Below are 25,702 nucleotides of genomic sequence, written 5' to 3' on the forward strand. Positions count from 1 at the left end.
GAATAGCTTTGGCCATACCTGGGGCAAATTCTAAACAGGCCGGCAAAACAGACAGAGCCTGTAGATCCCCAATCCTCTTATGAGAGGTAATAGCCATAAGAAAGACCATCTTGAGAGTCAGAAGTCTGTCAGATGCTGACTCTAGAGGTTCAAAAGGGGTTCTCAACCAGACCCTCCAGGACTATTGCTAAGTCCCATGAAGGAGTTCTGGTCCTAACAGGAGGCCTCAGTCACAGGGCTCCACGAATGACGTGAGCGAGTAGAGGATGCCTCCCCAAAGGCACCCCATCCCTCAAGGTGTGGCAAGCCGAAATGGCAGCCACATAAACTCTGAGAGTAGCGGGGCATATGCCTGCTGACAGTTTTTCCTGCAGAAAGTCCAGAACTGAAACAATTTGGCAGTTAACTGGATCTGCACCATGTGAACTGCACCACTTTTCGAAGACACCCCATTTATTGGTGTAGATTCTTCTGGTAGAGGGAGTCCTAGCACTAAGAATTGTCTAGATAACCTCATTTGACAGCCCTGTTTCCCTCAGTTGGTACCCTTCAGGGGCCAAACATGAAGTTTCCACAATTTGGGCCGGGGATGAAATATCGTCCCCTGCGCCTGAGACAGAAGGTCCCTCCTGTCCGGAATCGCCCAAGGTGAGCCGTCGAGGAGAGATATTAGCTCCGAGAACCATACCCTGTTCGGCCAGCGCGGCGCTATCAGTAAGAGGCAAGACCCTTGCTGGCGAACTCTGGCCAAGACTCCCGGGAGCAGAGAAACCGGGGAAAAACGCATACAGACGCATTCAGGGCCATGTATGTGCCATCACGTCCAGACCCAGGGGGGGCTGGGTGACTCAGGGTAGAGGAGACATTGCGCTGTTCATAGAGGCGAAGAGGTCCTCTTCTACCCTGTAAAATCTCACCCAGATTTGTTCCACTACCTAGGGGTGGAGTTTCCACTCACCCGTCTGTATTTTCTGTCTGGACAGTAAATCTGCTCCCACATACGGGCATCCAGGGATATAAACTGCCCTGAGTGACAGGGGCTTGCCCTGGGCCCCAAGAAGAATCCGACGTGCCACAAATTTAGCTGACGTGAACGTGGACCTACTTGATGGTTTATGTAAGAGACTGCCGCTGTATTGCCCAGCCTGCGATGACGAGACGCACCTAGAGTGGGACCCAAGGTAAGAAACCGGGGTCTGAACCACGTAGCAAGGGAACGAAGCACGCGGCACGTAACCCTTATTAGCCCTTGGATGAAATCCCCTGGCTTTTAGCCACAGCTGAAACTGTCCCAAAGGGATCACCGTGGACGCAGACGCCATGAGACCTTGTATTTGTGTATACTGGTGAACAGTGCAACCTTGACATAGCCTGAGTTTGCTCAGGGTGTTCTGAATGGACGTGATACGAGCAGGAGACAACTGTGCCCGCATCGTGATCGAATTCCATATAACCCCTAGATAGGCGTTGACGTTGAGTCTCAGACCCAGAGAGACCAGAAAAGGCTTCTTCTTCGAGCGTTGCACCCGCACTCAGGTCTTTCAGTAGGTCAGCCTGGTATGCCTGTAACACGGCCATGGTGTGCAGTGCAGCACCAGCCTGACCTGCCGCTTTATAAGCCCTCCCCACTAGCATGGAGGCAGTCGTTCATGGCTTAGTGGGGAGAGCGGGTTTCTTGAGCGATGATGCCGAACCCGGTGAGAGATAGCCCGCAAGCGTCTCTTCGACTGGTGGCATCATTGAATACCCCCGTGTCTCAGCACCCACGATAGTCGAGTATAAAGACGTCGAGGGTACGTGAACACGGGAAGTATATGGGTTCCTCCATGAGTGAGAAAGCTCGTCATGGAGGTCATCAAGAAAGGAAGGGACTAATATAGCGTTCCCTTTTTCTTTTTTATTATTATATAATTTATGAAAAAAAAAAATTTGGCCTCCAGACAGAAATCTGTCTTATAGTTTGGAGCGTTTGGGGGGTGTCTCTTGTTTGCGTGGCCAGTCCTGCTGTAGTCTGGCCACAGCCTGAGTAACCACCTCAAGTAATTTCTCAGCCGCTTTATTATTATGCTTGAAATGTACAGAGGTTCAGCGCATCCCTTCGTGAAACGAAGAGGCCGAGGCGCGCCTCACATTACGAGAAGGATCAGCTGGATCTGGGGAGAGAGCGAGCGATAGGGATGGACCCGTCTCTCGCTCCTCAGCCAAATATATGTGCGAGCTCCATGATGAAAGACTGGGCGCTGACTCCCGGAAGTAAACGAGGCGAGCGCGAAGCATTTCGCCCGAAGGTAGGTCGCAATGCGCGCACTCGCCTGCCCCAACGTGAGAGCAGCATACTCTTCCCCCAAACAAACAAAACTAAATTGATGCGTGTCCCTGACAGTCATAGAACGTTGACAGGGAAACACGCATCATTTGCTTTGCTTCACCGACATTTTTCCACCTTTTTCTTTTCTATTTTATATATATATACATATATATATATATATATATATATATATATATATATATATAAACAGAGAAAGGAGAAAAGGTTCACTGCGCACTGCCTAACAAATTCTAAATAGCAGAGAAAAGAAAGTTTCTGACAGGGTTGTGAGACACACAGCACAGTTTGCTCTGAAGAAAACGGATCTGACGACACACTGGTGATGCGTCTATTTATAGCCTGGCCACAGGTGCATCTAATGATCTCACCAGCCGAAGCTATAAATTCCGGTCAATGTTCATTGACGTGTTACACACATATTCACAGCTGGTCACAATGCAGGATTGTGCCCAAAAGCGCTTAGCAAAGCGCAGCATCATAGTGAAGCTTTTTGTAAAGGGAACACAGGGAACCTGGCACAGCACATAGACAAAAACATTCATACATGCAAGAACTGACACAGGAAACAGGGAAACCAAGGGCTTAAATACACAAGGGAATGAGAAATAATCAGGAAGAAGCAATCAAGGAATAAAACTACAACGGACTACAAAACTAACAGGAAGCATTAACAGCAATTAAAGTCAGAATGCAATAATCTTAAAGCTACAGCATACCAACAAGACCACATATTACATTCCTCAAAAAATTAAATAAATAAATATAAAAAAGATCAAATTAATCATCATGAAAAATGAACAATCTCACCTGTAAGGTTTTAAATGTTAATGATAACATAAACTTCATTTAAAAAAGCAGGTCACCCTGTTCTGAGCAAATATGACTAATACTAGCTCAGGTGCATCTATGATTTCATTGCCTCTTGCACAGGTGAAACTCATTATAAAAATAGAGTTTAAGTGATTACATTTAACACACATGAGAGAACATTATGTTATTATGTGGTTAATTCTAACACAATTATTTTTTCACATTAGGAAAATGCTCCTCTACTAGCCTTGGACAACTTGTTTCTGTATGTGTGCTGAATATTATCATATTATCTCACTCTTTTTATTCAAAGTATTGTTCTATTCTCATTACGATTTGACTGTAGTCCACTGCTACAAAAAACAAAGATGTTATAAATGGCAGACCGGGGGAGAGGAGGAGAGAGGAGATGAATTTCACGGTTTCATGTGAAAAAAAAAAAAATGGGAACTGAGAATGTCAAGCTGCAAAATTATAGTCGTTCACACAGGTGCTATATTACAAGTATTCTAAAGTTAAGTTATTCATAAATTTTCCCCTCCACCAAAACTGGAAATGGACTAGTTAAAATGGACTACAAAAATTATGCTTTGGTGCCATTGATGACAAACGTCATTGTTTCTCATGTGTTTTGTGACAAAATGTCAATGACATACAGTAAATGGTGTTAAATCTGATTTGAGAGTTAAACTGAAGAGGAATATTCTCAAGAATAGCAACTATTTTGGTCTATTCTTATCTTAAGGCTAGAGCACTAATTCATGATACTTATATGGTGCTTTTTTGTCATTTCAGAACTCGAAAACCCTAGTCCCCTTATTCTTTCAATATATAGAAAAAACACTTTCTCATTCTGTTCCACAGAAGTGAGAAAGTCATACGGGATCGGAACGAGTAAATGATAACAGAATGTTTGGGTGAACTATTCCTTTATATTCTTCAACTCTGTGGATCCGCCAGCGAGTCCAAAAGGGTGCGCTATGTCACAAATTCAAGTCTCTGAATACATATTTAAGGTATATGGGTATTGTTTGAAAGCTTAGAATCTGAATTTATTTATAGATTACCATCACTTCTGTATTTGTGTTAAACATTTGCATCACAAATCAGCACCTCCTAGAGGTCATGTGATATGTGAAACATGAATATAAAAGTCTTTCAAATAGCACTTAAATCAAGGGTTCTCAACGGGGGTGTTCAAAGGATGCCAGGGGGCGCTGGGAGAATACACAGGCAGAGACACAACCTTGGCACCTAATGCATCTTTATGGCTCTTTATGGATCTTTATGGCAATTGACAGAGCAGCGTGAGCACAAAGCTCTTAAAGCTAAAGCTCTTAAACTTGCAGCTTTGACAGAATCAGTGAGAAGGCACGAGAAGCAGAAACCATTTGAATTCGGCAAAGAATTCTACATCACCACCCTTGAATTTACTATAGTAACACTAACTATACTTTAGTCAGAAATAGATTGATAATAAATATTATCATATCACAACTTCAGCTCTATTAAATTTGTCATAGGCTACATTAGGTAAGGGAATGTAGTAGGGGGGCGTTCATAAAAAAAAAGAGAACCACTGGCTTAAATAGACAAAGCATATCAAATAAAAGCACTCATTCTCATGTCTCTTTTATGTGCCAATCACTGCTGCTGTAAGCCACAAAACTGCTTTTACTTTAGGCGGTTATAAAAAAATATTTGTACTTGTCTGTGAGCTTGCTTGTGTGAATAATCTAATGTTATATCATAGTTATCTTAGATGTCCAGATTGAAATATGTGGTTCAGCAGAAAAAGCATGCCAATGAAATAATCAGAAATATGTTATCAACTATTGATGATAAAATGTAATCCATCATCGCCAAGGGGAGGATCTAAGCTTTCTAATGACACCAAGATCTAGATGACAACTGAGCTTCTAGTACACTCTGAGGCTGAGATATTCTATGAAACATGGGGGTGGTTCATGAACTGAACAATAGACTGAATGTCTATGGACAAGAACATATGTAAGGGCTAAAATGCATTAAAGCACCGCCTACATTTTATACCAGCAATTCGTGTCAGAAGGTGATAGAGGGAAAATTCTTTTTTTAGTACTTGATGCTATCTAGTGAAATAAAAGAAGAATTTTTGTGGAGAGCTGTTGGAGTGGGGTTATGAAAAAATTAGACCAATTGTTGGCAATTACTCCACAGTATGTAAATGGTAAGTTTATAAATTTGCAGGCAGCTGCCCAAAAATGCTCCAGAGTTGATGAGGTTCAGTAAATCTAGATTTAATAGAAAGGCAGTGGACAACCAAAACCCCAAAAGAGATACATTTAATTTTGAAAAGTTTTGAACATTTCTTTTGTATTTCACTGTTTTTTTCTTTAAACTCAAAAGAGCAATTGCTAAAGCACATAATAGACACAATGCACAGTGGGAATGGCTGGTGGGTACGTTTCTCTGAGATGTGTGGTTGATAAATAACATGAGATTAATTGATGTAGGTTTTCACCTCAGTCTCTGAATCCAAATCTTCCACAATTTCGCAAGCATTCTCATAGGATGGATATGTTTCTGTCCAACCATCATTGGTGCAACTTCTGAGTATGTAACCTGCATTAAAATAGTAAAACAACTGTAAAAGTCACATCCTGATACATAATTGTCAAAAAATAAACTTTTAAAATACCTGTTAACATTGGCTGGCTCATTCTGCAAAATGGGTACCATTTATGTACCTCATATACATGATTAAAACTTACTTTAACAATGAATTGCTGATGCCAACTTTTACTCTGTTAATACTGTAGATATTTTTACAAAACACAAAGTAACATTTATTTTACTGTACGTACTGTATATGTTTTTTGAGACATTTTTGTAATTTTTTTGGTATGTTCCTTGCTGTATTAGTAACTATGCACACTGGGATAATAATAAAACCAGGGCCCACGGACTCGTGAACTCACATGGGAAAAGAAAGCACATGTCTTCACCTCATGGAGGGGAAAGGTGCTGTATGCAAGTGGTATACCCGGCCAGCTGTCCCGTAAACTTACCTGTTCATTCCATGACAAAGCACGGGACGAGACCGGCTCAACCTGTAGATCATAAAATCTTGCGAAGGTATTGGGTGTTGCCTAGCCCGCTGCCCTGCAGATGTCTGCTAGAGAGGTCCCATTGGCAAGTGCCCAAGAGGATGCCACACTCTTTAGAGTATGCTCCTAATCCAAAAGGGGTGGGCACTTCGCCCTGGGTGTGGTATGCCGATGCAATGGCATCCACGATCCAGAGGGCAGGCCTCTGTTTGGAGACAGCATTCCCTTTCTGCTGTCCGCCAAAGCAGACAAAGAGCTGCTCAGAGCATCTAGAGCTCTGCATGCAATTCACAAAGATGTGCAAAGCATGCAACAGACAAAGAAACTATAAGGCTGGTTCTGCCTCCTCCCGGGGCACCTTCGGTTGCAGGTTCACCACCTGATCCCTAAAAGGGGTCATTGTTACCTTGGGCACATAGCCCAGTCCGGGTCTGAAGACCACATGAGAACACTCTGGACCGAATTCCAGGCAGGTGTCGCTGCCAGAGGACACCTGCAAGTCCCCAACCCTCTTGATGGATTTTGTGAGCGCAGTCAGGAAGGCAGCCCTCACTGAGACCACCTTTAGCTCAACTGACTCTAAGGGCTCAAACAGGGCTCTCCGTAAGCCCAGGAGGACCACAGAGAGACTCTATGAGGGAAAGAGGCGTAGCCTAGGAAGATTCAGCCTCCTAGCACCTTTCAGGAACCTGATAATTAGGTTGTGCTACCCAAATACTTACTGTCTACTGCATCTTGGTGCTATAGCGGCTACGTGCACCTTCAAGTTGGAGGGGACAGCCGCCCCTCCAGCCTCTCTTGCAGGAAGGAATGCACTGACCTGACCGTGCATCTCTGAGGGTCTTCGCCTCGGGAAGAAAACCAACTTGTGAAAAAACTCCACTTCAATGCATATGGCTGCCTCATAGAGGGAGCCCTGGCCTGAGTGACCATGTCTACCACTGCTGGTGGTAGGCCACTTAGATCTTCTGCTGCCGAGGACGTAATTTGCCCCAGGAGCCTCTGAAACTGTTACAGTGGTACTGCTGTACTCCACCTGAATGACTTCCGGCAGTTCAGCACCGACTGCGTGCACTCGCTCGTGATGCGCGCTATCATGGAGACTGAGTCTAACTCCATCCTAAGAAAAGAGATGCAACGACGAACGCTGAATCAACGTGATAATGGCCCAGGCACGCAAGGCAGCGATCGTGGCCATCAGAAACTGAGGGATAGCGACCGCAACCAGGAATTACACACAGACAGAAAGGCATCTTTAAAAAGATGCTATCCATCAGTGCATGATCTTTTATAGGAAATATGCAGTGGAATTCAGCTCTCTAAACATCCACTCGGCTCCGAAGAAAAAATCTGAATGAGTTGTTGTGAGCCAGCTCCTTTTATACCGTATGTCCGGGGGAGTGGCATGCAAATTCAACTCACCAATTCCCATTGGCCTTTTCTCAAAGATCAGAGATGTTTGGGGCTCCCAAGAGTGACCCCTAGTGTTACTACATCGACACAACTTCGAGTGAGTGACAGGTAGGGAAAACCTATTCCTCTGTGGAATTAGTCTCAAAAACTAAGCTGAATATAAACTAAATAGATATTTCACTTGTTGTAGACTTTATACTCAAAATATGAAATGTTCTATGTAATAAATGCAGCAATATATTAATATTACTCAAAATCCTTGTGGCTCATAACCTTAAATAAAACAGAGTGAACCAGAATGACACGGTCTCTGCTACAAAAATCCACTACTAAGTTATTTTCAATCAGTAGCATTGCACAGTAAAGGGATTGTGTTTTTATTAGTCTGCTTATGATTATAGAATTTGTTATTGTTCATGGTCTGCAGATACAATGATGGATCAGTCAGGGTTACATGCATTGTTATATGGTACAGGCAGTCTATATGATAACAAAGTAATAGACAGCTACAGAAAGTGTATGTGAAGTTGCAGTGGTAATCAGACATACTGCTGTAATAATTCTGCCACAGAAATTCAACAGGAACATAAAGAGTGAAAAGTGAGAACCCCTTTATTTTTTTATTAAAATGTTTACATGTTTCCAATGGAACATGTATTAAGAGGAAAGCAGGTGAGTAGATGAGAAACAAGAGAAAATGAGATGGCTAACTCTCATGCACTGGAGCCAAACTTTTAATATCTTACGTCCACAAATTTCTAACCCAACTTTTTTATTTTTAGGATGATTATTGCAGTTAACGCAAACTCACTGAGCATTTTATTAGGAACACCTGTACACCTACTTATTCATACGATTATCTAATCATGTGGCAGCAGGCGTGGCAGTTGCCCAAAAGTTGTTAAGCATGGGGGTGTTCGTGGTCGGCCTACCGGAAAAGTCCCGGTTCATCCTATGGCCAGTCCGCCTCTGTGTGGCAGCACTACAGTGCATAAAATCATGCAGATACGGGTCAGGAGCTTCAGTTATTGTTCACATCAACCATCAGAATGGGGTAAAAATGTGATCTCGGTGATTTTGACAATGGCATAACTGTTGGTGCCAGACAGGCTGATTTGAGTATTTGTGTAACTGCTGATCTCCTGACATGTTCATGCACAACAGTCTCCAAAGTCTACTCAGAATGGTGCCAAAAACAAAACAATAAAACATAAAGTGAGCAGCAGTTCTGTGGACGTAAACAAGAGGTCAACGGAGAATGGCAGACTGGTTCGAGCAGACAGAAAGGCTACGGTAACTCAGATAACCACTCCAGACCATGTCAGACACTTTATTAGGATCATTGTTTTCCTAATAAAGTGCTCAGTGAGTATATATGTCTCTCTATAATGCTGGTCTGAAACAGTGTTCCCTTTACAAAAAGCTTCACTATGATGCTGCGATTTGCTAAGCACTTTTGGGAACAATCCTGCATTGTGACCAGCTGTGAATATGTGTATAAACACGTCAATGAACATTGACAAGAATTTATAGCCTTGGCTGGTGAGATCATTAGATGCACCTGTGGCCAGGCTATAAATAGACGTGTCACCAGCATGTTGTCAGATCCGTTTTCTTCAGAGCAAACTGTGCTTTGTGTCTCACAAGCCTGTCAGAAACATTATTTCCTCTGCTAGGATTTAGAATTTGTTAGGCAGTGCGCAGTGAACCTTTTCTCCTTTCCCTCTTTATATATATATATATATATATATATATATATATATAAAATAGAAAAGAAAAAGGTGTAAAAATGCAAATGCAAACAATGCAAATGATGCGTGTTTCCCTGTCAACGTTCTATGACTGTCAGGGACACGCATCAGTTTTGTTTTGTTTGTTTGGGGGAAGAGCATGCTACTCTCGCGTTGGGGAAGGGCGAGTGCGTGCATTGCGACCTACTTTCGGGCGAAATGCTTCGCGCTCGCCTTGCTTACTTCCGGGAGTCAGCGCCCACTCTTTCATCATGGGGCTCTCGCATATATCTGGCTGAGGAGAGATGGGTCCGTCCCTATCACTCGCTCTCTCCCCAGATCCAGCTGATCCTTCTCGTAAGCTGAAGCACGCCTCGGCACCGCTACGTTTCACGAGGTGTTAAGGATAACGAGTTTTCCCACTCGATGCCCCAGTTTCACCTTCCGGTCTCTTCGGAGACGGCATGAATACGGTTATCTCCAGATTCATGTAGGCGAAAAGCCACAGGGAAGCCTTCGGGCAGTTTTTTCCTCACCGCACTCAGGGGGGTGGTGCCGTCGACCACCCAGTCCCGCCCTGACTCTGCTAGGCAGAGCGTGGAGAGTCGTGCTCCCCCTCGTAAAGACTGAGGACAGGCTCGTCGCCCTCAGCAGCCCCATCAGCAGGACCTCAGGGTCGTAATTTTTAAAAGAAAGAAACCCTGACAGTCTTGTACCCAGCCTTGTGGGGGTGGTTCCTCTCGGGACTGTGCGTGTGTACCATCCACTTCGGCCCTCCCAATAACTCACGAAACCTCTTCACTCCCGCCGCCTTTGGTGTTTCGGGTGACAGAGGCTTCAAACAAAGAGTTGGGTGTACCGTTGCTTCCTGCCTTTATCCAGGACGCGGAACACTCGACATCCCCTCAACAGGAAGTGTCGAAATTGATACCCATCTCAGAGAACATGGCAGCGTGGAAACTTCTGCCAGGCATTTCTATGTGGGTTCTGAACACAGTAGAAAGAGGCTACAGAATTCAATTCGCTCGCCGCCCTCCACGTTTCAACGGCATGGTTCCCACTACCGTGAAACCGGATCAGACACGTCTACTGTGGAAAGAGCTGCAAAATCTCTTGGTCAAAGGGGCCATGAACGTGTTCCCCTTCCAGAGAAAGAGTCAGGCTATTACAGCAGATACATCCTGGTCCCCAAGAAGGGGGGTTTGCATCCGATTTTAGATCTATGAGGCTTGAACCTCTCGGTAAGGGTGTTCAAGTTCAAGATGCTAACTGTCAAGACGGTCGTGTCTCAGATCCAACATTACGATTGGCTGATCACGATCGATCTCATGGACGCATATTTCCATATTGGAATTCTGCCACAGCACAGGAAGTTCCTGAGGTTCGCTTTCGGGGATGAAGCCTTCCAGTATCGGGTTCTTCCATTCGGCCTAGCCCTATCACCCCGCACATTCACAAAATGCATGGATGCAGCACTGGCTCCTTCACGACTCCGGTGCATCCACATTCTTAATTACATAGATGACTGGCTGATCTTAGCGCAGCACCAAGAACTGGCAGTTCAGCACAGGGATATTGTCTTAACTTATCTGGTTTCTCCGGGTCTGAGACTCAACGTCAAAGAGCGCTCTCTCTCGCACCCGGGGAATCACCTATCTTGGAGTTATGTGGAATTCGATCACGATGCAGGCACAGTTGTCTCCCACTTGTATCACGTCCATTCAGAACACCCTGAGCAAACTCAGGCTAGGTCAAGGTTGCACTGTTCTCCAGTATCAACAAATACTAGGTCTCATAGCATCTGCGTCCACGGTGATCCCTTTGGGCCTGCTCCAAATGAGACCATTTCAGCTGTGGCTAAAAGCCAGGGAATTTCATCCAAGGGCCAGTCCCCTAGGGCTAATAAGGGTTACGCGCCGCGTGCTTCGTTCCCCTGCTATGTGGTTCAGACCCTGGTTTCTTACCTTGGGTCCAACTCTAGGTGCGTCTCGTCGTCGCAGGGTGCTAACGACAGATGCCTCCCTGACGGGCAGGGTAGCGGTCTTAAGTGGTAGTCCATCTCAAGGGGATGGGAGGGTCATCAGCTCGGTTGTCACAGTAACTGTCTCGAGTTGATGGCGGTATTCCTAGCCATGAAAAACTTCCTCCAGAGGCTACCATGTCTTGGTGCGGGTGGGCAATACAGCAGTAGTCTCTTACAAAAACCATCAAGGAGGTCCACATTCACGTCAGCTAAATTTATGGCATGTCAGATACTCCTTGGGGCCCAGGACAAGCCCCTGTCACTCAGGGGAGATTATATATCCCTGGATGCCCATATGTGGGGGCAGATTTACTGTCCAGACAGAAAATACCGACGGGTGAGTGGAAACTCCACCCCTAGGTAGTGGAACAAATCTGGGTGAGATTTTACAGGGTAAAAGAGGACCTCTTCGCCTCTAAGAACAGCGCAACGTCTCGTCTACTTCTCCCTGAGTCAACCAGTCCCCCTGGGTCTGGACGTGATGGCGCATACATGGCCCTGAATGCATCTGTATGCGTTTTTCCCCGGTTTCTCTGCTCCCGGGAGTCTTGGCTAGAGTTCGCCAGCAAGAGTCTTGTCTCTTACTGATAGCGCCGCGCTGGCCGAACAGGGTATGGTTCTCGGAGCTAATATCTGTCCTCAACGTCTCGCCTTGGGCGATTCCGGACAGGAGGGACCTTCTGTGTCAGGCCTTGGGGACGATATTTCATCCCCGGCCGGAATTGTGGAAACTTTCCCCTGAAGGGTACCAACTGAGGGACACAGGGCTGTCACCTGAGGTTATCGAGACCATTCTTAGTGCTAGGGTTCCCTCTACCAGAAGAATCTACACCAATAAATGGGGTGTCTTCGAAAAATGGTGCAGTTCACATGGTGCAGATCCAGTTAACTGCCAAATTTTTTCAGTTCTGGACTTTCTGCAGGAAAAACTGTCAGCAGGTATATGCCCCGCTACTCTCAGGGTTTATGTGGCCGTCATTTCGGCTTGCCAAGCCTTGAGGGACGGGGTGCCTTTGGGGAGGCATCCTCTTCTCACTCGCTTCATTCGTGGAGCCATGCGACTGAGGCCTCCTGTTAGGACCAGAACTCCTTTAAGGTACTTGGCAATAGTCCTGGAGGGTCTGGTTGAGACCCCCTTTGAACCTCTAGGGTCAGCGTCTGACAGACTTCTGACTCTCAAGATGGTCTTTCTTATGGCGATTACCTCTCTTAAGAGGATTGGGGATCTACAGGCTCTGTCTGTTTTGCCGGCCTGTATCGAATTTGCCCCAGGTATGGCCAAAGCTATTCTGCATCCTCATCCTGACTACCTTCCTAAGGTGCCTTTTTCGACACTATATCCTGTCATTCTGGAAGCCTTCTGCTCCCCGCCGTTTTTAACACCAGAGCAGGAAAGACTTCACGGACTCTGTCCAGTCCATGCCCTTCAGACTTATGTCCACCGCACTAGCCAGTGGCGTAAGTCAGGGCAATTATTTGTCTGCTATGGGGGCCGCAACAGGGGGGCGGCCACTACCAAGCAGACTATGTCACATTAGGTGAGGGATGCTATTGCCCTGGCCTATGAGGCGCGCGGTCAAGCTTCGCCAGTAGGTGTCAGGGCTCACTCCACAAGAGGGGTCACCTCCTCTAAAGCCTTGGCTAGAGGGGTCCCTCTGCAGCAGGTTTGTGATGCGGCAGGCTGGTCCTCTCCGCACACATTCATCAGATTTTATAGTTTGGATGTTCATGCATTCCCAAAAGTGCTTAGCAAAGCGCAGCATCATAGTGAAGCTTTTTGTAAAGGGAACGTCTCGGGTTACATGTGTAACCCTTGTTCCCTGAAAAAAGCGGAACAAGATGTTGTGCTTCTTTGCTGCACTGCGACGCCCCAGGACTGCTCTTCAGACAAAGATATCTGACGACACGCTGGTGACACGTCTATTTATAGCCTGGCCACAGGTTTTTTTTATTTTATTTAATTTAACCCTTATTTAACCAGGGAAATCCTTTGAGAACAAGTCTCTTTTACGAAGGAGCCCTGGCCAAGAAGGCCGCAATAAAAGTTTCACATAAAATACAAAATATACAATAAACATGCAAAACATAATACATTAACAATACAATTAAACAGCCACGCTTAAAAAAATACAATGGCCTTACAACAGTTGGAGATACAATGTAACAAATTACAATACAATAGACTTATCCTAATTTGGGAAGCAGGGACAGGTGCCCATTGTGCCTGTTTCCCGATACTTTACTAGCCTCTTAAAGGAGACCAAGTTATCAAGTTTTAAGTCATTCTGTAATAGGTTCCACGCTGATGGAGCAGAAATTGTAAATGCTTGCTTCCCTAACTCTGTTCGAGCCCTGGGCACATTCATGTGGAGATTATCATTAGACCGCAGAGAGCGAATGCTGGGCTTGAAGGACATAAGCCTACATAAATAAAGGGGCAATGTCCCAATAATGGATTTATATATAAACAATCGCCACCGGGTTAGCCTGCGCTGAGCAAGGGAGGGCCACTGGACCAGATCATGGTGCATCTAATGATCTCACCAGCCGAGGCTACAAATTCCGGTCAATGTTCATTGACGTGTTACACACATATTCACAGCTGGTCACAATGCAGGATTGTTCCCAAAAGCGCAGCATCTCGTTCCGCTTTTTTCAGGGAACAAGGTTTACACATGTAACCCGAGACGTTTGTAAATTCACTTCACTTAATTTGTCAGAGTGTCACTTAATTTGTCAGTTTTAATATTATTCTAAACTCATTATTCTCAACGTTTTAAATTTAAATGTATTTTAAACGATGTTTTCATCAATATGTTATAAAAAAACATTTGAGTTTCCATCTGTCTATACTACTAAACGTGTCACTATACTGTTAAACGTGTAATTTCTAATCAATATTATGAGTTTTCAGTGTTTTAAATCTATTCTTTTCAAAACCAATTCAATTCCAAGTGGTTAAACTGGAACAACAGGTTTATTTCATCCATGCCTTACAATGTTTCAATTTCAAATGTGTAATGTATAGTATAATTGCATATAAGTATTTATACATTACACACTAATGCATGTAAAGAACCACTGCTTCATTGAGCATCTAGCAAGATGTTTTAGCCATGTTTTAATTTACCACTTCAAAAATGCAAACGTAGTAATGCAGAGATACACATAAGACAATAAACGATAAGTCAATAAATGCAGATCATACGGTATAATCTGAATCTTAATTGGGAGTAAACAGAAAAAAAAGATTATATCATGTTTATGGTTAAGAGAGTATGTATATGACATGAGAGGATTTGGTTGTAACTGAAACTGTAAGTGATGATTTTAAGGATGATTAAAAGCAAAGTTTAATGAAGCATGTCATTACTCCATCAGCTTATTTTATGTGACTGGAGGGGACAGCTACATACACACACATTCTTATACACCCAAGTTCCCTTGCTCACAAAAAAGGCTTATATTTTTCCTCTCTCTCCTCCCTACACATGGTTCTGAAATCAACAAGCAATTAAAATGAATATTATAAATACATATCACATATTACACAGCTTTCTGGATTTTGTGATGCTGATTGGTCAACCATGACATTCTATTCAAATATATTTGTAACTGTCAAATAAAATGTATTTGACCATTGCTCCTGGCAACCAAACCCCTTCACTCTTTTTCATAATAAAATTATTTGAACTCAAATCATTATTATAATAAATAATTATAAGGCAGTTAATGTTTTTCATTATACATTTTTACTGTAAAAGAGATACAATGCTGTCAGTGAATGCTACAAGTCAAATGCTATGCACAACCCAGTGCAAATACTGGCAAAAACTATATGCACCCCCAATTCTATACTAAATATAATGAAGGCAGACGAGGAGTGAGGATCTATATGCAGTTTTAATGGAAAAACAAAAGATGAACAGGGTAACTGAAAACACAGGGAACAAATGAAATATCTACGAGGGGAAAACCAAAATATAAACACGAGAAACATCCACGGAGGGCACGGGCAGGAACACAGTCAAGGACAAACATTACATTTAACATTTAATCGTGACACTAAAAGTATAGGGGCAACAATGCAGCATTATTATTGTCCATTTAGAGTCACACAGACACCCTACACCAAATCCTTCCCATAAACTTAACACAAACCTTTCTTTACTTTTCTTTTGAAAAGGCACTACCATCAGGTGTACCACCAGGTGTAACACCTTGGTGCAAACAGTCACTCTGTTCCAAAGACCTTATTTTGTAACAAAACTGAATACTTAAAGAAAAATTGAGAGTTGTGTTTCTCAGGGGAGTTACAACAATTTTCTCAAATATTTGTGTGTGCAATTATTAGGCAACTAGGAAACACTTTATTTTTTCATCCCCTAACCTTAAAACGTAACAGTAAATAAGCAAGTTTTAGGAAATAACTAATGTAAAATAATAATATATTAAATGACATACAACATAGTAACATTTTGTGCATTACTTAATATTCATAGACAATAAAAGCACACTTCTTTAAATAAAAAACTTTAATAAACCTCTCATCCATTAATTTTGTAGTGTTTTCTCAACAAATTGTATCTCAAGCAGCCACCAAAGCCTCCCAGATGACATTCAAATATGTGAATTGCATTACCTCACTGTAAATCTCACATTTTAAAAGGGTCCACAAGTTCTCAGTTGGGTTCAGTTTAGTTGAGGAATGGGGCCAGTCATCTTTCTGCCATCTTTCAAGTTTTTTCTGGCTAGCCAAGCAGTGGAGTACTGACGAGTGTAAAGGGGCCTTATCTTGCATGAAGATCATAGTCGTCTTTAATACTGCTGATTTCAACTTGTACCAGTGTTCAAAGAAAGTGTCTTCCAAAAACTGGCAGTAGATTTTTAAGAGTTGATATTGTGTCCATCTGCAACCTAAAAAGGTCCAACAAGCTCATCATTAATGATACAACCCACATCATTTCCTCTCCCCCACCGTGCTGGCATCTGACCCGAACCCATTTTATGTGTGCATTAGCTTCCACACGTCTGGTCCATCAAGAGCCACTCTCATCACATCTGTCCATAAACCCATTGAAAAAAAAAAAATCTTCTGGTTTTTCTTGGCCCAATCAAGTCATGTTTCAGTCTTCCTCCCCTTAGCAAAGACCCTGAGAACAAGGCACGTACTTTTGGAAACGTATGTTAAAACCCTGGAAATTGGTGGCGCTGGAAGCTAGAAGGTTCCTGGGGGTTTTACATCTTTTGTAGTTAATTTGCACTGTTTCTTCTCAACATATTTTTCAGACTCCCCTGACTATTATTGATGAAGTCTTTTATTGTCTTGTTGTCACTCCTCAATAGGATGGAAAATTCAAGAGTGTTGCATCCTTCTTATAAGCTTCTCATAACTCTTCTCATATAATCGTGTTGGTTTTGGGTGAGAACAGACCAAAGTATAACTCCTTTTTCACTGTACAACTTGACAGCAGTCTCTAGGCACGAACATGATGTCAAGTTCGATTTCACTTCCTAGTGCTTGACGCATGCGCAGAGTGTTAGATACCGCTACAGGAATTATAATCAAGATTGAAATCATGATCGCCAAGGAGACTGCTGTCAAGATGTAAAGTGAAAAATGTGTTGTATTTTGGTCTGTTCTCACCCAAAACCAATTGGATCACTTAAGAAGACATTGATTAAACCACTGGAGTCTGATGGATTATGTTTATGCTGACCTTTTCTCCTGTATGGAGCTTCAAAGGCCTGAATCATCATTCACTTGCATTGTATGGACCTATATAGCTGAGATATAAATTATTTTTGTGAACTAACCCTTTAACTACAGATTACCACATGCATCATTAAATTAAAAAATCAGCGTCTCTCCACACGAAACACCCCACGACAGATTTTCAATGACGCAGTGATTCTTCAATGCGGTAGGATGCATTTCAGGGTATCGTAATTAAATGCAGAAGAATAAGAATGAATGATACCAAAATATAAATAAGGAAAGTGCCTGTCATGATAACTGTAACAGGATGATTGACAGGTTAGTGTACAATGACAGGACGAATGTAACAATGTGACTGTGGGGTCTTTCGTTTCAAGATACGATTTTATGATGCCATAGTATGCCCCAGCACTTGCACATTTTTGCTACACACTAAAAAGTAGACACTTTCCATCACATAAGGAGTACACACTTTTAGGGCATAGTATACAGTAAGTAGGCAAATTGGGATGCAGCAACTGTACATTCGTAAAGACCAGGTTTACATTCTTATTTGCATATTTGCTGTGTCAGTGGAGCTGCTTTCTGTGAAAATGTCAGTAAGTAAATCACCTCTGTTTGTCTTTCATCACATGCCACAAAAACATTGAATACTGTCTCTTCATAAAGCCAGTTGTAATATTCATCAACACTGTTCAACATTTTACTGATTTCCCTCAGACGGAGAACGTAAAAAGCCAGTGAAAGTTTTTGTGACTGCACAAAGCACATAAATATTTAATGAGGTAAGCACTGAGGCATTATATGATTGGTTATCCCTGCAGTTGAGTTGTTCTGGTTGTTCTGGTCAAAAAATGTCAAAGCTACTGTATTGTGAGCAAGCAGCACAAGTTCTAATGTGTTTTGTTGGTTATAAACAGAGACGATAGTTTTATCACCTCGTATGAATGGGCGATACCACTTTTCATGTCATTTCATGTCGACACCGAAACAATACCGATACTTCTATTAAATTAAATTCAATATAGAATATATATATATATATATATATATATATATATATATATATATATATATATATATATATATATATATATATATACACACATTTATTTTTAGGCAATTTCTTGGGATAAAATGGGTAATTTTAAATATTATTTTTAGTCATAATTCAAATAATTTTGTTTTTACATTTGTGAACCAAAACAGAAAATTATTAAACTTCTGTTTTGCTTACCCTTGTGAAAATGAACCATGGTTTCACTACATTAACTATATTTTAATCATGGTATTTAGTTAAAACATTGTTACCACACAATTAACCATGGTTCCTACTACTACAATATAGGTATAGTATACTGCCCTACAAAACAAAAAGGCAGTAACTGCATTTTTGGTCAAAAATGAGTTAATATCATTTTCATGACATTCAAGGCATCCTTTGTTATGTGACAAAACATCTTATCTCAAATGTGTGTCGTTTTGGAGAAAAATGGTAGTAACTGCAAAAAGCCCTAGTGAAACAAAGCATGAGTACAGTAACATCCATTACTGTATTCTTGTTATGTTTTACCTAACAAAAAATAACCATGTTGCTGCGCAGTGAAGGTACTGTTTACATGGTGAACACACACAGCTGACTTCGTCCTCACGGGACGGTTTTAACATTTACGATTTCACCCTTCTAACTTCACACAAATTTTCTTTGAGATGGCACAAAGCTGGGGAAAGAAGATGGTCGAACTGACATTGAAAAGAAAATACCCGGAGAATGGTAAGTAACAGTGACAAATTAAACATTTAGAGGCTAGGCTATCACAATATAAACACCTGTCAGCCACCAGGGCGGGACTTCCTCTCAGAGGTCCATTCAGACAGCATTATGCTAATTGACAGGCAATGTTTTAAATAGCTTTGCTTACCTGCCCCTGATTCTCCCTGCTCCTAGCTGTAACTTTATCCTCTGTAACTTCACATCATCGCCGATGCCATGTCATCATTTTGTTGTTCATGTCACAAAGTTATAATCCAACCAGCGGTGGAAAAATATTCAATAACTAGAAAAGCATGTGGTCCTATTCAAAATAAATTGTCCCAATTTGGGCCTTGATACAGCTTAGCAATGTGAGACTTTAAGCAGCCGTTTCAGCATCAGAACAGCTTCCGGGTGGAAAATATTGACCTAAAATGGTCAAATTAGTTTGGGTTTGGTATATCCATGTTCAGGAAAACAAATGGTTCCAATTATTTCAAATACAGTGTATCTAACACATCCAGAGCCCAAGTTGTGGCAAAATAGTTTTTGGAGAATCTGTAGTTACTGCCTTTTTCCTTGGTATGGTGCCACGTTTTTGGTAAGGGGGCGGAGCCGAGGAAGGATCGAGGGGCGGAGCCCTGGGAGGCAGAGCCATGGAAGGCTCGAGAGGCAAAGCCCTGGGAGGATCGAGACTCGGAGCCCCGGGAGGCTCGAGAGGCGGAACCCCGGATGGCTCGGGAGGCGGAGCCCCGGTAGGCTCGAGAGACAGAGCCCTGGGAGGCTCAAATGCATGTGAATTAGAGGCTCTGGGATGGTCGAGGCTACAGGCGCTGGCTCTGGGATGGTTGAAGCTACAGGCGCTGGCTCTGGAACAGTCGAGGCTACTGGCGCTGGCTCTAGGACGGTCGAGGCTACAGGCACTGGCTCTGGGACGGTCGAGGCTACAGGCGCTTGCTCACTAGTGTTCGGGGCTGCAGGCATTGGCTGGTTGGACATGGTAGGCAGAGGCTGGAGAGCAGAGGCCTTTCCTTTTCTCCTCCTCCTCTGGGCGGACGAGACCGGCAACGCTGGATTGCAGACCGTGGCTGGCGTGGGCTCAGGCTCGCTGACCGTGGCTGACATGGGCTCAGGCTCGCTGACCGTGGCTGGCGTGGGCTCTGGCTCGCAGACCGTGGCAGGCGTGGGCTCTGGCTCGCAGACCGTGGCAGGCGTTGGCTCTGGCTCACAGACCGTGGCAGGCATTGGCTCTGGCTCACAGACTGTGGCAGGCATTGGCTCGCAGACCGTGGCAGGTGTTGGCTCTGGCTCGCAGACCGTGGCAGGCGTTGGCTCTGGGTCGCTGACCGTGGCAGGCGTGAGCTGGGGAGTTCTCAATGCACTTTAAGTCCTTGTGGTGGCATATTGACCTCAATCTGGGTGGTGGAGGACGAATCTCGGTTGCCTCCATGTCTGAGACCGTCAATCCGCGCATCTTATCATGTGGCTTGTTGAGTGCATTTCCACGGAGACATAGCAGGTTTGGAGATTTTGCACTGTTCTCCGTGGCATCCACACACAACTCACCATGCGTCTCACTGAGAGCAAACCACATTATAGTGACCACTAGGAGGTTACCCCATGTGACTCTACCCTCCCTAGCAACCGGGCAAATTTGGCTGCTTAGGAGAACTGGCTGGAGTCACTCAGAACACCCTGAATTCAAACTAGTGACTCCAGGAGTAGTAGTCAGCATCTTTACTCTCTGAGCTACCCAGGCCCCACAGTCAGGACATTGTTGAAAATAATCAACAGGCAGACTGAAAGATTTGCTGAAATGTTGATCTAATATTGTAATATATAATATATAAGTGTGCAACAGGGTTCAATGGGAAGGAGGAGGCGAGAACCGGCTTGACAATATAAATAATAGTTTTAATGATAAACTTAAAAGACAAACACAAACTATCTCTCTCTCCCGCACCACCATCTTTCATCGGCCTTTATCCCTCTCGGAGGCTTAATTAGCCTGATAAGGGACCGGGTGTGTATGATCACGACCCGGCCCCGCCCTCCGCCCTGCCACAAAGTACATTAACCAACAACAGCTATTATGTAAAAAAAAAAGAAGCCATAGGATAGAAAAAATAGGCCTGCGATTTAGCCTACAATAAACCTAATGTATTCTAAATGTGACATGCACACAGAATAAAAGATAGTTTAACTCATTAAGCAGTTGGCACCTGGTTGAAAATAAACAGTCATTTTCTAGGCTACTTACTCAAAAGCATACTTTTTTGATGAGGAAAATTAACACATCGACATCGTCTGGTGAAAGACCACGAGAGAGAAATAGAAGAAGCACGTGCAGCCTGAGGTAAAATGAAAATTAGTATCTGCTAAACATATCCTCTTTTTAAAATAATATTTGTATTATTAATTCTATTTAAAATATGTAACGTTAATATAACAGTCATTTAAGCACAGCCAAATAAAAATGTGTCAAAACTATGATCAGTTTAATGGGGAAAATATTAACCGACTAGTAATTCCAGTGTCAGAACTGTTTAGTCGACTAGTCTCGCACATCCCTATTTCACAATGCACTCAAGGAGTCATAGAGAATGAACTTCACTTCCTCACTGAGTGCAGTAAATTTGAAAGCATTAGAAACACACACTTCACACTCAAAAAACTGATACTGCCTGAATTTAGCAGAGTGAGCAATATATGAGAGTAATATACTCTCATATGTTCTAGAAGAGAAGGTTGAATGTATAGATTTAGCAGCAGAGTATGTGTTCTCCTCTCATGATCTGAGGGAGAGAGGGTGACCCCACACTAAATACTGAGTGTGGGGGGTAGTTACTGTTTTGCTGTTTACAGCGAAAGCCAAATCCGTGTTCACACCAGGGTCTCCTACTGAATGCGTTTACTTACGCTTCTCCCATGAATGTCAACTGGGGAGAATAGGGTGATGCTACAAATTGGGTGCCCCTGGGAGTAGGTAAGCCTGTCTATTAATGCTCCCCTGTTTATGACATTATGTCAGACCGGGTACCCACCAAGCTGTATTTCTGAGTCTCCTACACCAAAATACTTGGTTTGGAATTGCGAGAGAATTGCTGTGCACAAAAATAAATAGGGTTCAATGGTTCAACTGTAAGCATCAAATCAAAAAAACGCTTTCTCTGAAACTCTTTTGACTGCACATGCTGTAACCTCCTCTGGGTTCTAAAGGCACACTGACCATACATTTAAATGTTTCAACTGTTAGACTCAACGAACTGTTAGAGTAACCAAAGAACCTAAAGAAATAGTTACATTTCTATAGTTAAAATATTTCATAATTTAGTCACCCTAATGTACTGTTATGGTTTTTAGGGCTAATCAACAAAAGTTCTCAAGTGAACACAGGCTTCCCTCATAGTGCTCATAAATGAACAATGGACATCAAGAATTTCACCAAAAATTACTCTTTTAAGGATGTTTCTTACCAAACCCTATCATATGCTTCACAAGATTTGCAATAAGACAAATTAAGTGTTTTGGGGGTTTGGTTGTTTTGTTAAGCTTTAAAGTGAACGGGATATTTATACATTTTTGTCTTTTTGTGTTCAGCATAAAAAAAAGTCACACAGCTTTAGAACGATATGTATGTGAGTAAATCATGAAAGAATTTTCATTTTTTGTTGAACTATCTATTTATTATTATTTATTGCTACTGTAATAAATCTGGTCAGAAGATGAGCTGTTTATTGGGAAATGTTAGGGAAAGAAAAAATTTGGCTAAAAACAGATTAGTACTTTTGCATGGTACCCATCAATTGGTATATGCATCAGTTAACTCTGTAACATTACAGCTAACCTATAACCTCCTGCCTCCTCACCTACACTTTCCTCGACCATTCTGAAGGCCTGCTAAGTGGGTGGTTTAGTTTTAGCTTTCCAATGGGAGTTCTTTCCACCCCCTGTTTCTAGTATTAGCATAAAGCAAGTTCATCATGCAAGTTTCTCTCCCTGAAGCCACAGTGGGGGAAGAGAGACCAGTAAGGACGTGACCGCTGCTGCTTACTGTGGTGGAGGTGTCAGGCACTGGCCTAGGGGAAATGGAGAGATTTACAAGCGCTGAGTAATCAGTGCCAACAGTCACTGCTATAAAGCCTGCTTTGGCCCTCTTTGATTTTTCAATATTTTTTTATTATTTCCTTGGCACAAGTTTAGTCAGATTTGGAACACGGCAGTGTAGAAATGTGCAAATCCCTTGTTTAATATATATTCATAGAGGTTTGTGGGGGGATTGAATGATAGCATGAGGCGTTGTGAGTGTCATGAGGTTACTGATTTTTCTTAGCCTCCACAACCTTTCTACTGCTCTCTCTTTTGTTTTCTCAGAAGTCCTCTAGTAGTTATGCTGTGTTCATTATTTTATTTAACATTTTTCAATGCCAATAAGTCAAGCAAATATTTATCTTATAGTAATTGTACTAACAGTGCATTCAAGTGTGATCGTAATAGCTCGGAATGATTGTACTTACAAGTTTAGCATGCATGAATGGCACCACAAAATTATAATTACGAGAGAGAAACTCAGGATAGCCCGACTTTTGAGTTGCGTGTGTGTCAATTTATGAATCGTGGCCAAAACAAATTATTATTGGTGATAATACCGTTTTAAATATGGATTTTGACTGCAGTTTACTTTTTGTACTGTTAAAGGGATAGTTCACCCAAAAGTGACTCGAAAATTTGATTCCAACAAATAAGGCTGGGCAATGAATGGCATCTATTTTTTTACTTAAAACTCTTTTAGTTTTCTAAGTTCTGTTCTCTGGTTTGTGTAAAGCTGTGTTGGGTTTTCTGTTGTTAATATTGTTAGTGTTTCAAAAGCGCAACAAAACAAGTTTTTAATTGAATACCCATCTCACAAGCAGCTGAAGCATACTGCTCTTGTGCAAGGAGTTCTCAAGCTTGCATGCAGTCTGTCTCATGAACGCGCACAGGACATCAACAATTGGTCAAGAATTTCACTTAATAATACATTAGATTTTGGTTTGTTTCTCACCAAACCTTAATGTATTCCTTCAAAACGAGACATATGTTGCAAATAATAATTTATTAAACTTCTGGATTATTTGTGTCCTTTTGAAGCTTATAAACTGCCATTGTATGACATCAATGAGAACCAATTATTTTCACAATGTCTATGAAAGTTATATGGGGTTATAACAACACAGGGGTGAGTAAACAATAAATTTTTTTGGGTGAAATAATCCTTTAATGAATAATAATGAGAAAGCTTGCAAGAAAATAAGATTAATTTAGCTGGTTTATGAAGCGACAGGCTAGTGCAACAAAACAAAATTTCCTATCCATCCCAATTCATCATTATATGTGGCCACATGAGAATGGTAAAATAGATTGATTAAAAGCCTCAATTACACACCTAATGCATGTCTTTGCTCTTTTTTTTTTTTGCATTGGTAATAAAAATTGAAATTGAAAAACGGATCCATTATTTCACACATAAATAATTATATGTGGCCTTATTTAAAACTCTCTCTGACCTCGTAAATACAAACTTCCCAGTAGAACTTGAACATACCATAAGCACAATGATGTTTGTCACAGAAAGGAATAATTCACCCCCAAAAAAATTATTCTGTCATCGTTTACACACCCTCATATCATATACTCACTGAAAATCTTGCCTTGAAAATTTAGCTTGACAGCCATTGTCACCATTGTATGGAAAACAGCAGTTTGGACGTTCTTTTATAAATAACTCCTTTTTACTTTCAAAGAAGAATACAATTCATACAGGTTTCAAAATCCATGAGGGTGCATAAATTATGACAGAATTTTCCTTTTTAGGTAAACTACTCCAATGGTAAGATTTGTAATTTGTAATGATTTGACTGTGGATACCACATCATGAGTAAAATCAGTTTGTTAACATTTAGTGCAGACATATTGAAGAACAGCCGTAATATCTAATCAACCCACAATAACAAATACTGTACACTCAGCGTCCCTTAGCAACTATTAGCAGTGACATCCGGATTTTCAGAGCTCTATCTAAGATTTTACAGAGCATTCCTGAAGTTTCTCTGTGTGTGTTTGCCTATGTTACATTTACTGCCCTGGGTTGATGTGTCAATAACTGTAAAAATGTTTGATCCTTTTACTTCAATTGCTGTGCCCAAGAGGCCAAGAAAAGGAATACAGTACAGCATGGAGTGTATTATAAAAGAAGAATTTGCTTGATTTTTTGAAGTAGTTTAAAATAACTGTGGTGCTTGACATTTACATAGACAGCCTCTGAAGGGAGTCATAATATTGTCTATGTTGTAGATAAAAAGCTCCTGGACCACCAGTGTGAGAATCCATCACCTGACCAATAATCCCCGAGTACATGTTCCCCTTCTGTCACTCGTTCGACATGGTGTCGAATTAAGTGACACAAAGGGTCTTCCTTGGACGCTGAATCATATCTCTGAACCTGAGAAAAGGCCAATGTCAAGCCGGCAGACAGAACCTGCATGCCCCGCCCCGGACACACGGGCACAAAGGGAAGCGGGGTAGAGAATGCCAGTCAGGATTTTGCACTGAGGAGCCGAAAAGGAAGCACGGCCATTTACAGTGCCCCAAGGGAGTGTTCCCTCGGGGAATGGAGGTTACGACAGTAACCATTTCGTTCCCCTTCTTCGGCTCTGAATTTTTCTTCAGAGCCGAATGGTTGCACTCCTGTTCCACTCACCTCTACCAGCGAGAAATATAGCTGTTGGATCCACACGGCGCATTTCCAGCTGGTGTCTCTCTCTCTGCACGCTGTGCAGTTCACGCCCTTAGGCGCT

The 25,702-nt window shown here is 42.4% G+C and overlaps 1 protein-coding gene across 1 annotated transcript in view; it reads right to left on the reverse strand.

The window, feature by feature from the left end:
* LOC127646897 (vasoactive intestinal polypeptide receptor 1-like) overlaps positions 1 to 25,702 on the reverse strand; it is a 109,254-nt gene that overhangs the window by 25,517 nt on the left and 58,035 nt on the right. Inside the window, exon 4 of the mRNA XM_052130849.1 lies at positions 5,643 to 5,743. Coding sequence (XP_051986809.1) covers positions 5,643 to 5,743 — 101 coding nt within the window. The remainder of the gene's footprint in view (positions 1 to 5,642; positions 5,744 to 25,702) is intronic.

This window comes from Xyrauchen texanus, chromosome 7 (assembly GCF_025860055.1).
Source record: "Xyrauchen texanus isolate HMW12.3.18 chromosome 7, RBS_HiC_50CHRs, whole genome shotgun sequence".
Taxonomy (NCBI): domain Eukaryota; kingdom Metazoa; phylum Chordata; class Actinopteri; order Cypriniformes; family Catostomidae; genus Xyrauchen; species Xyrauchen texanus.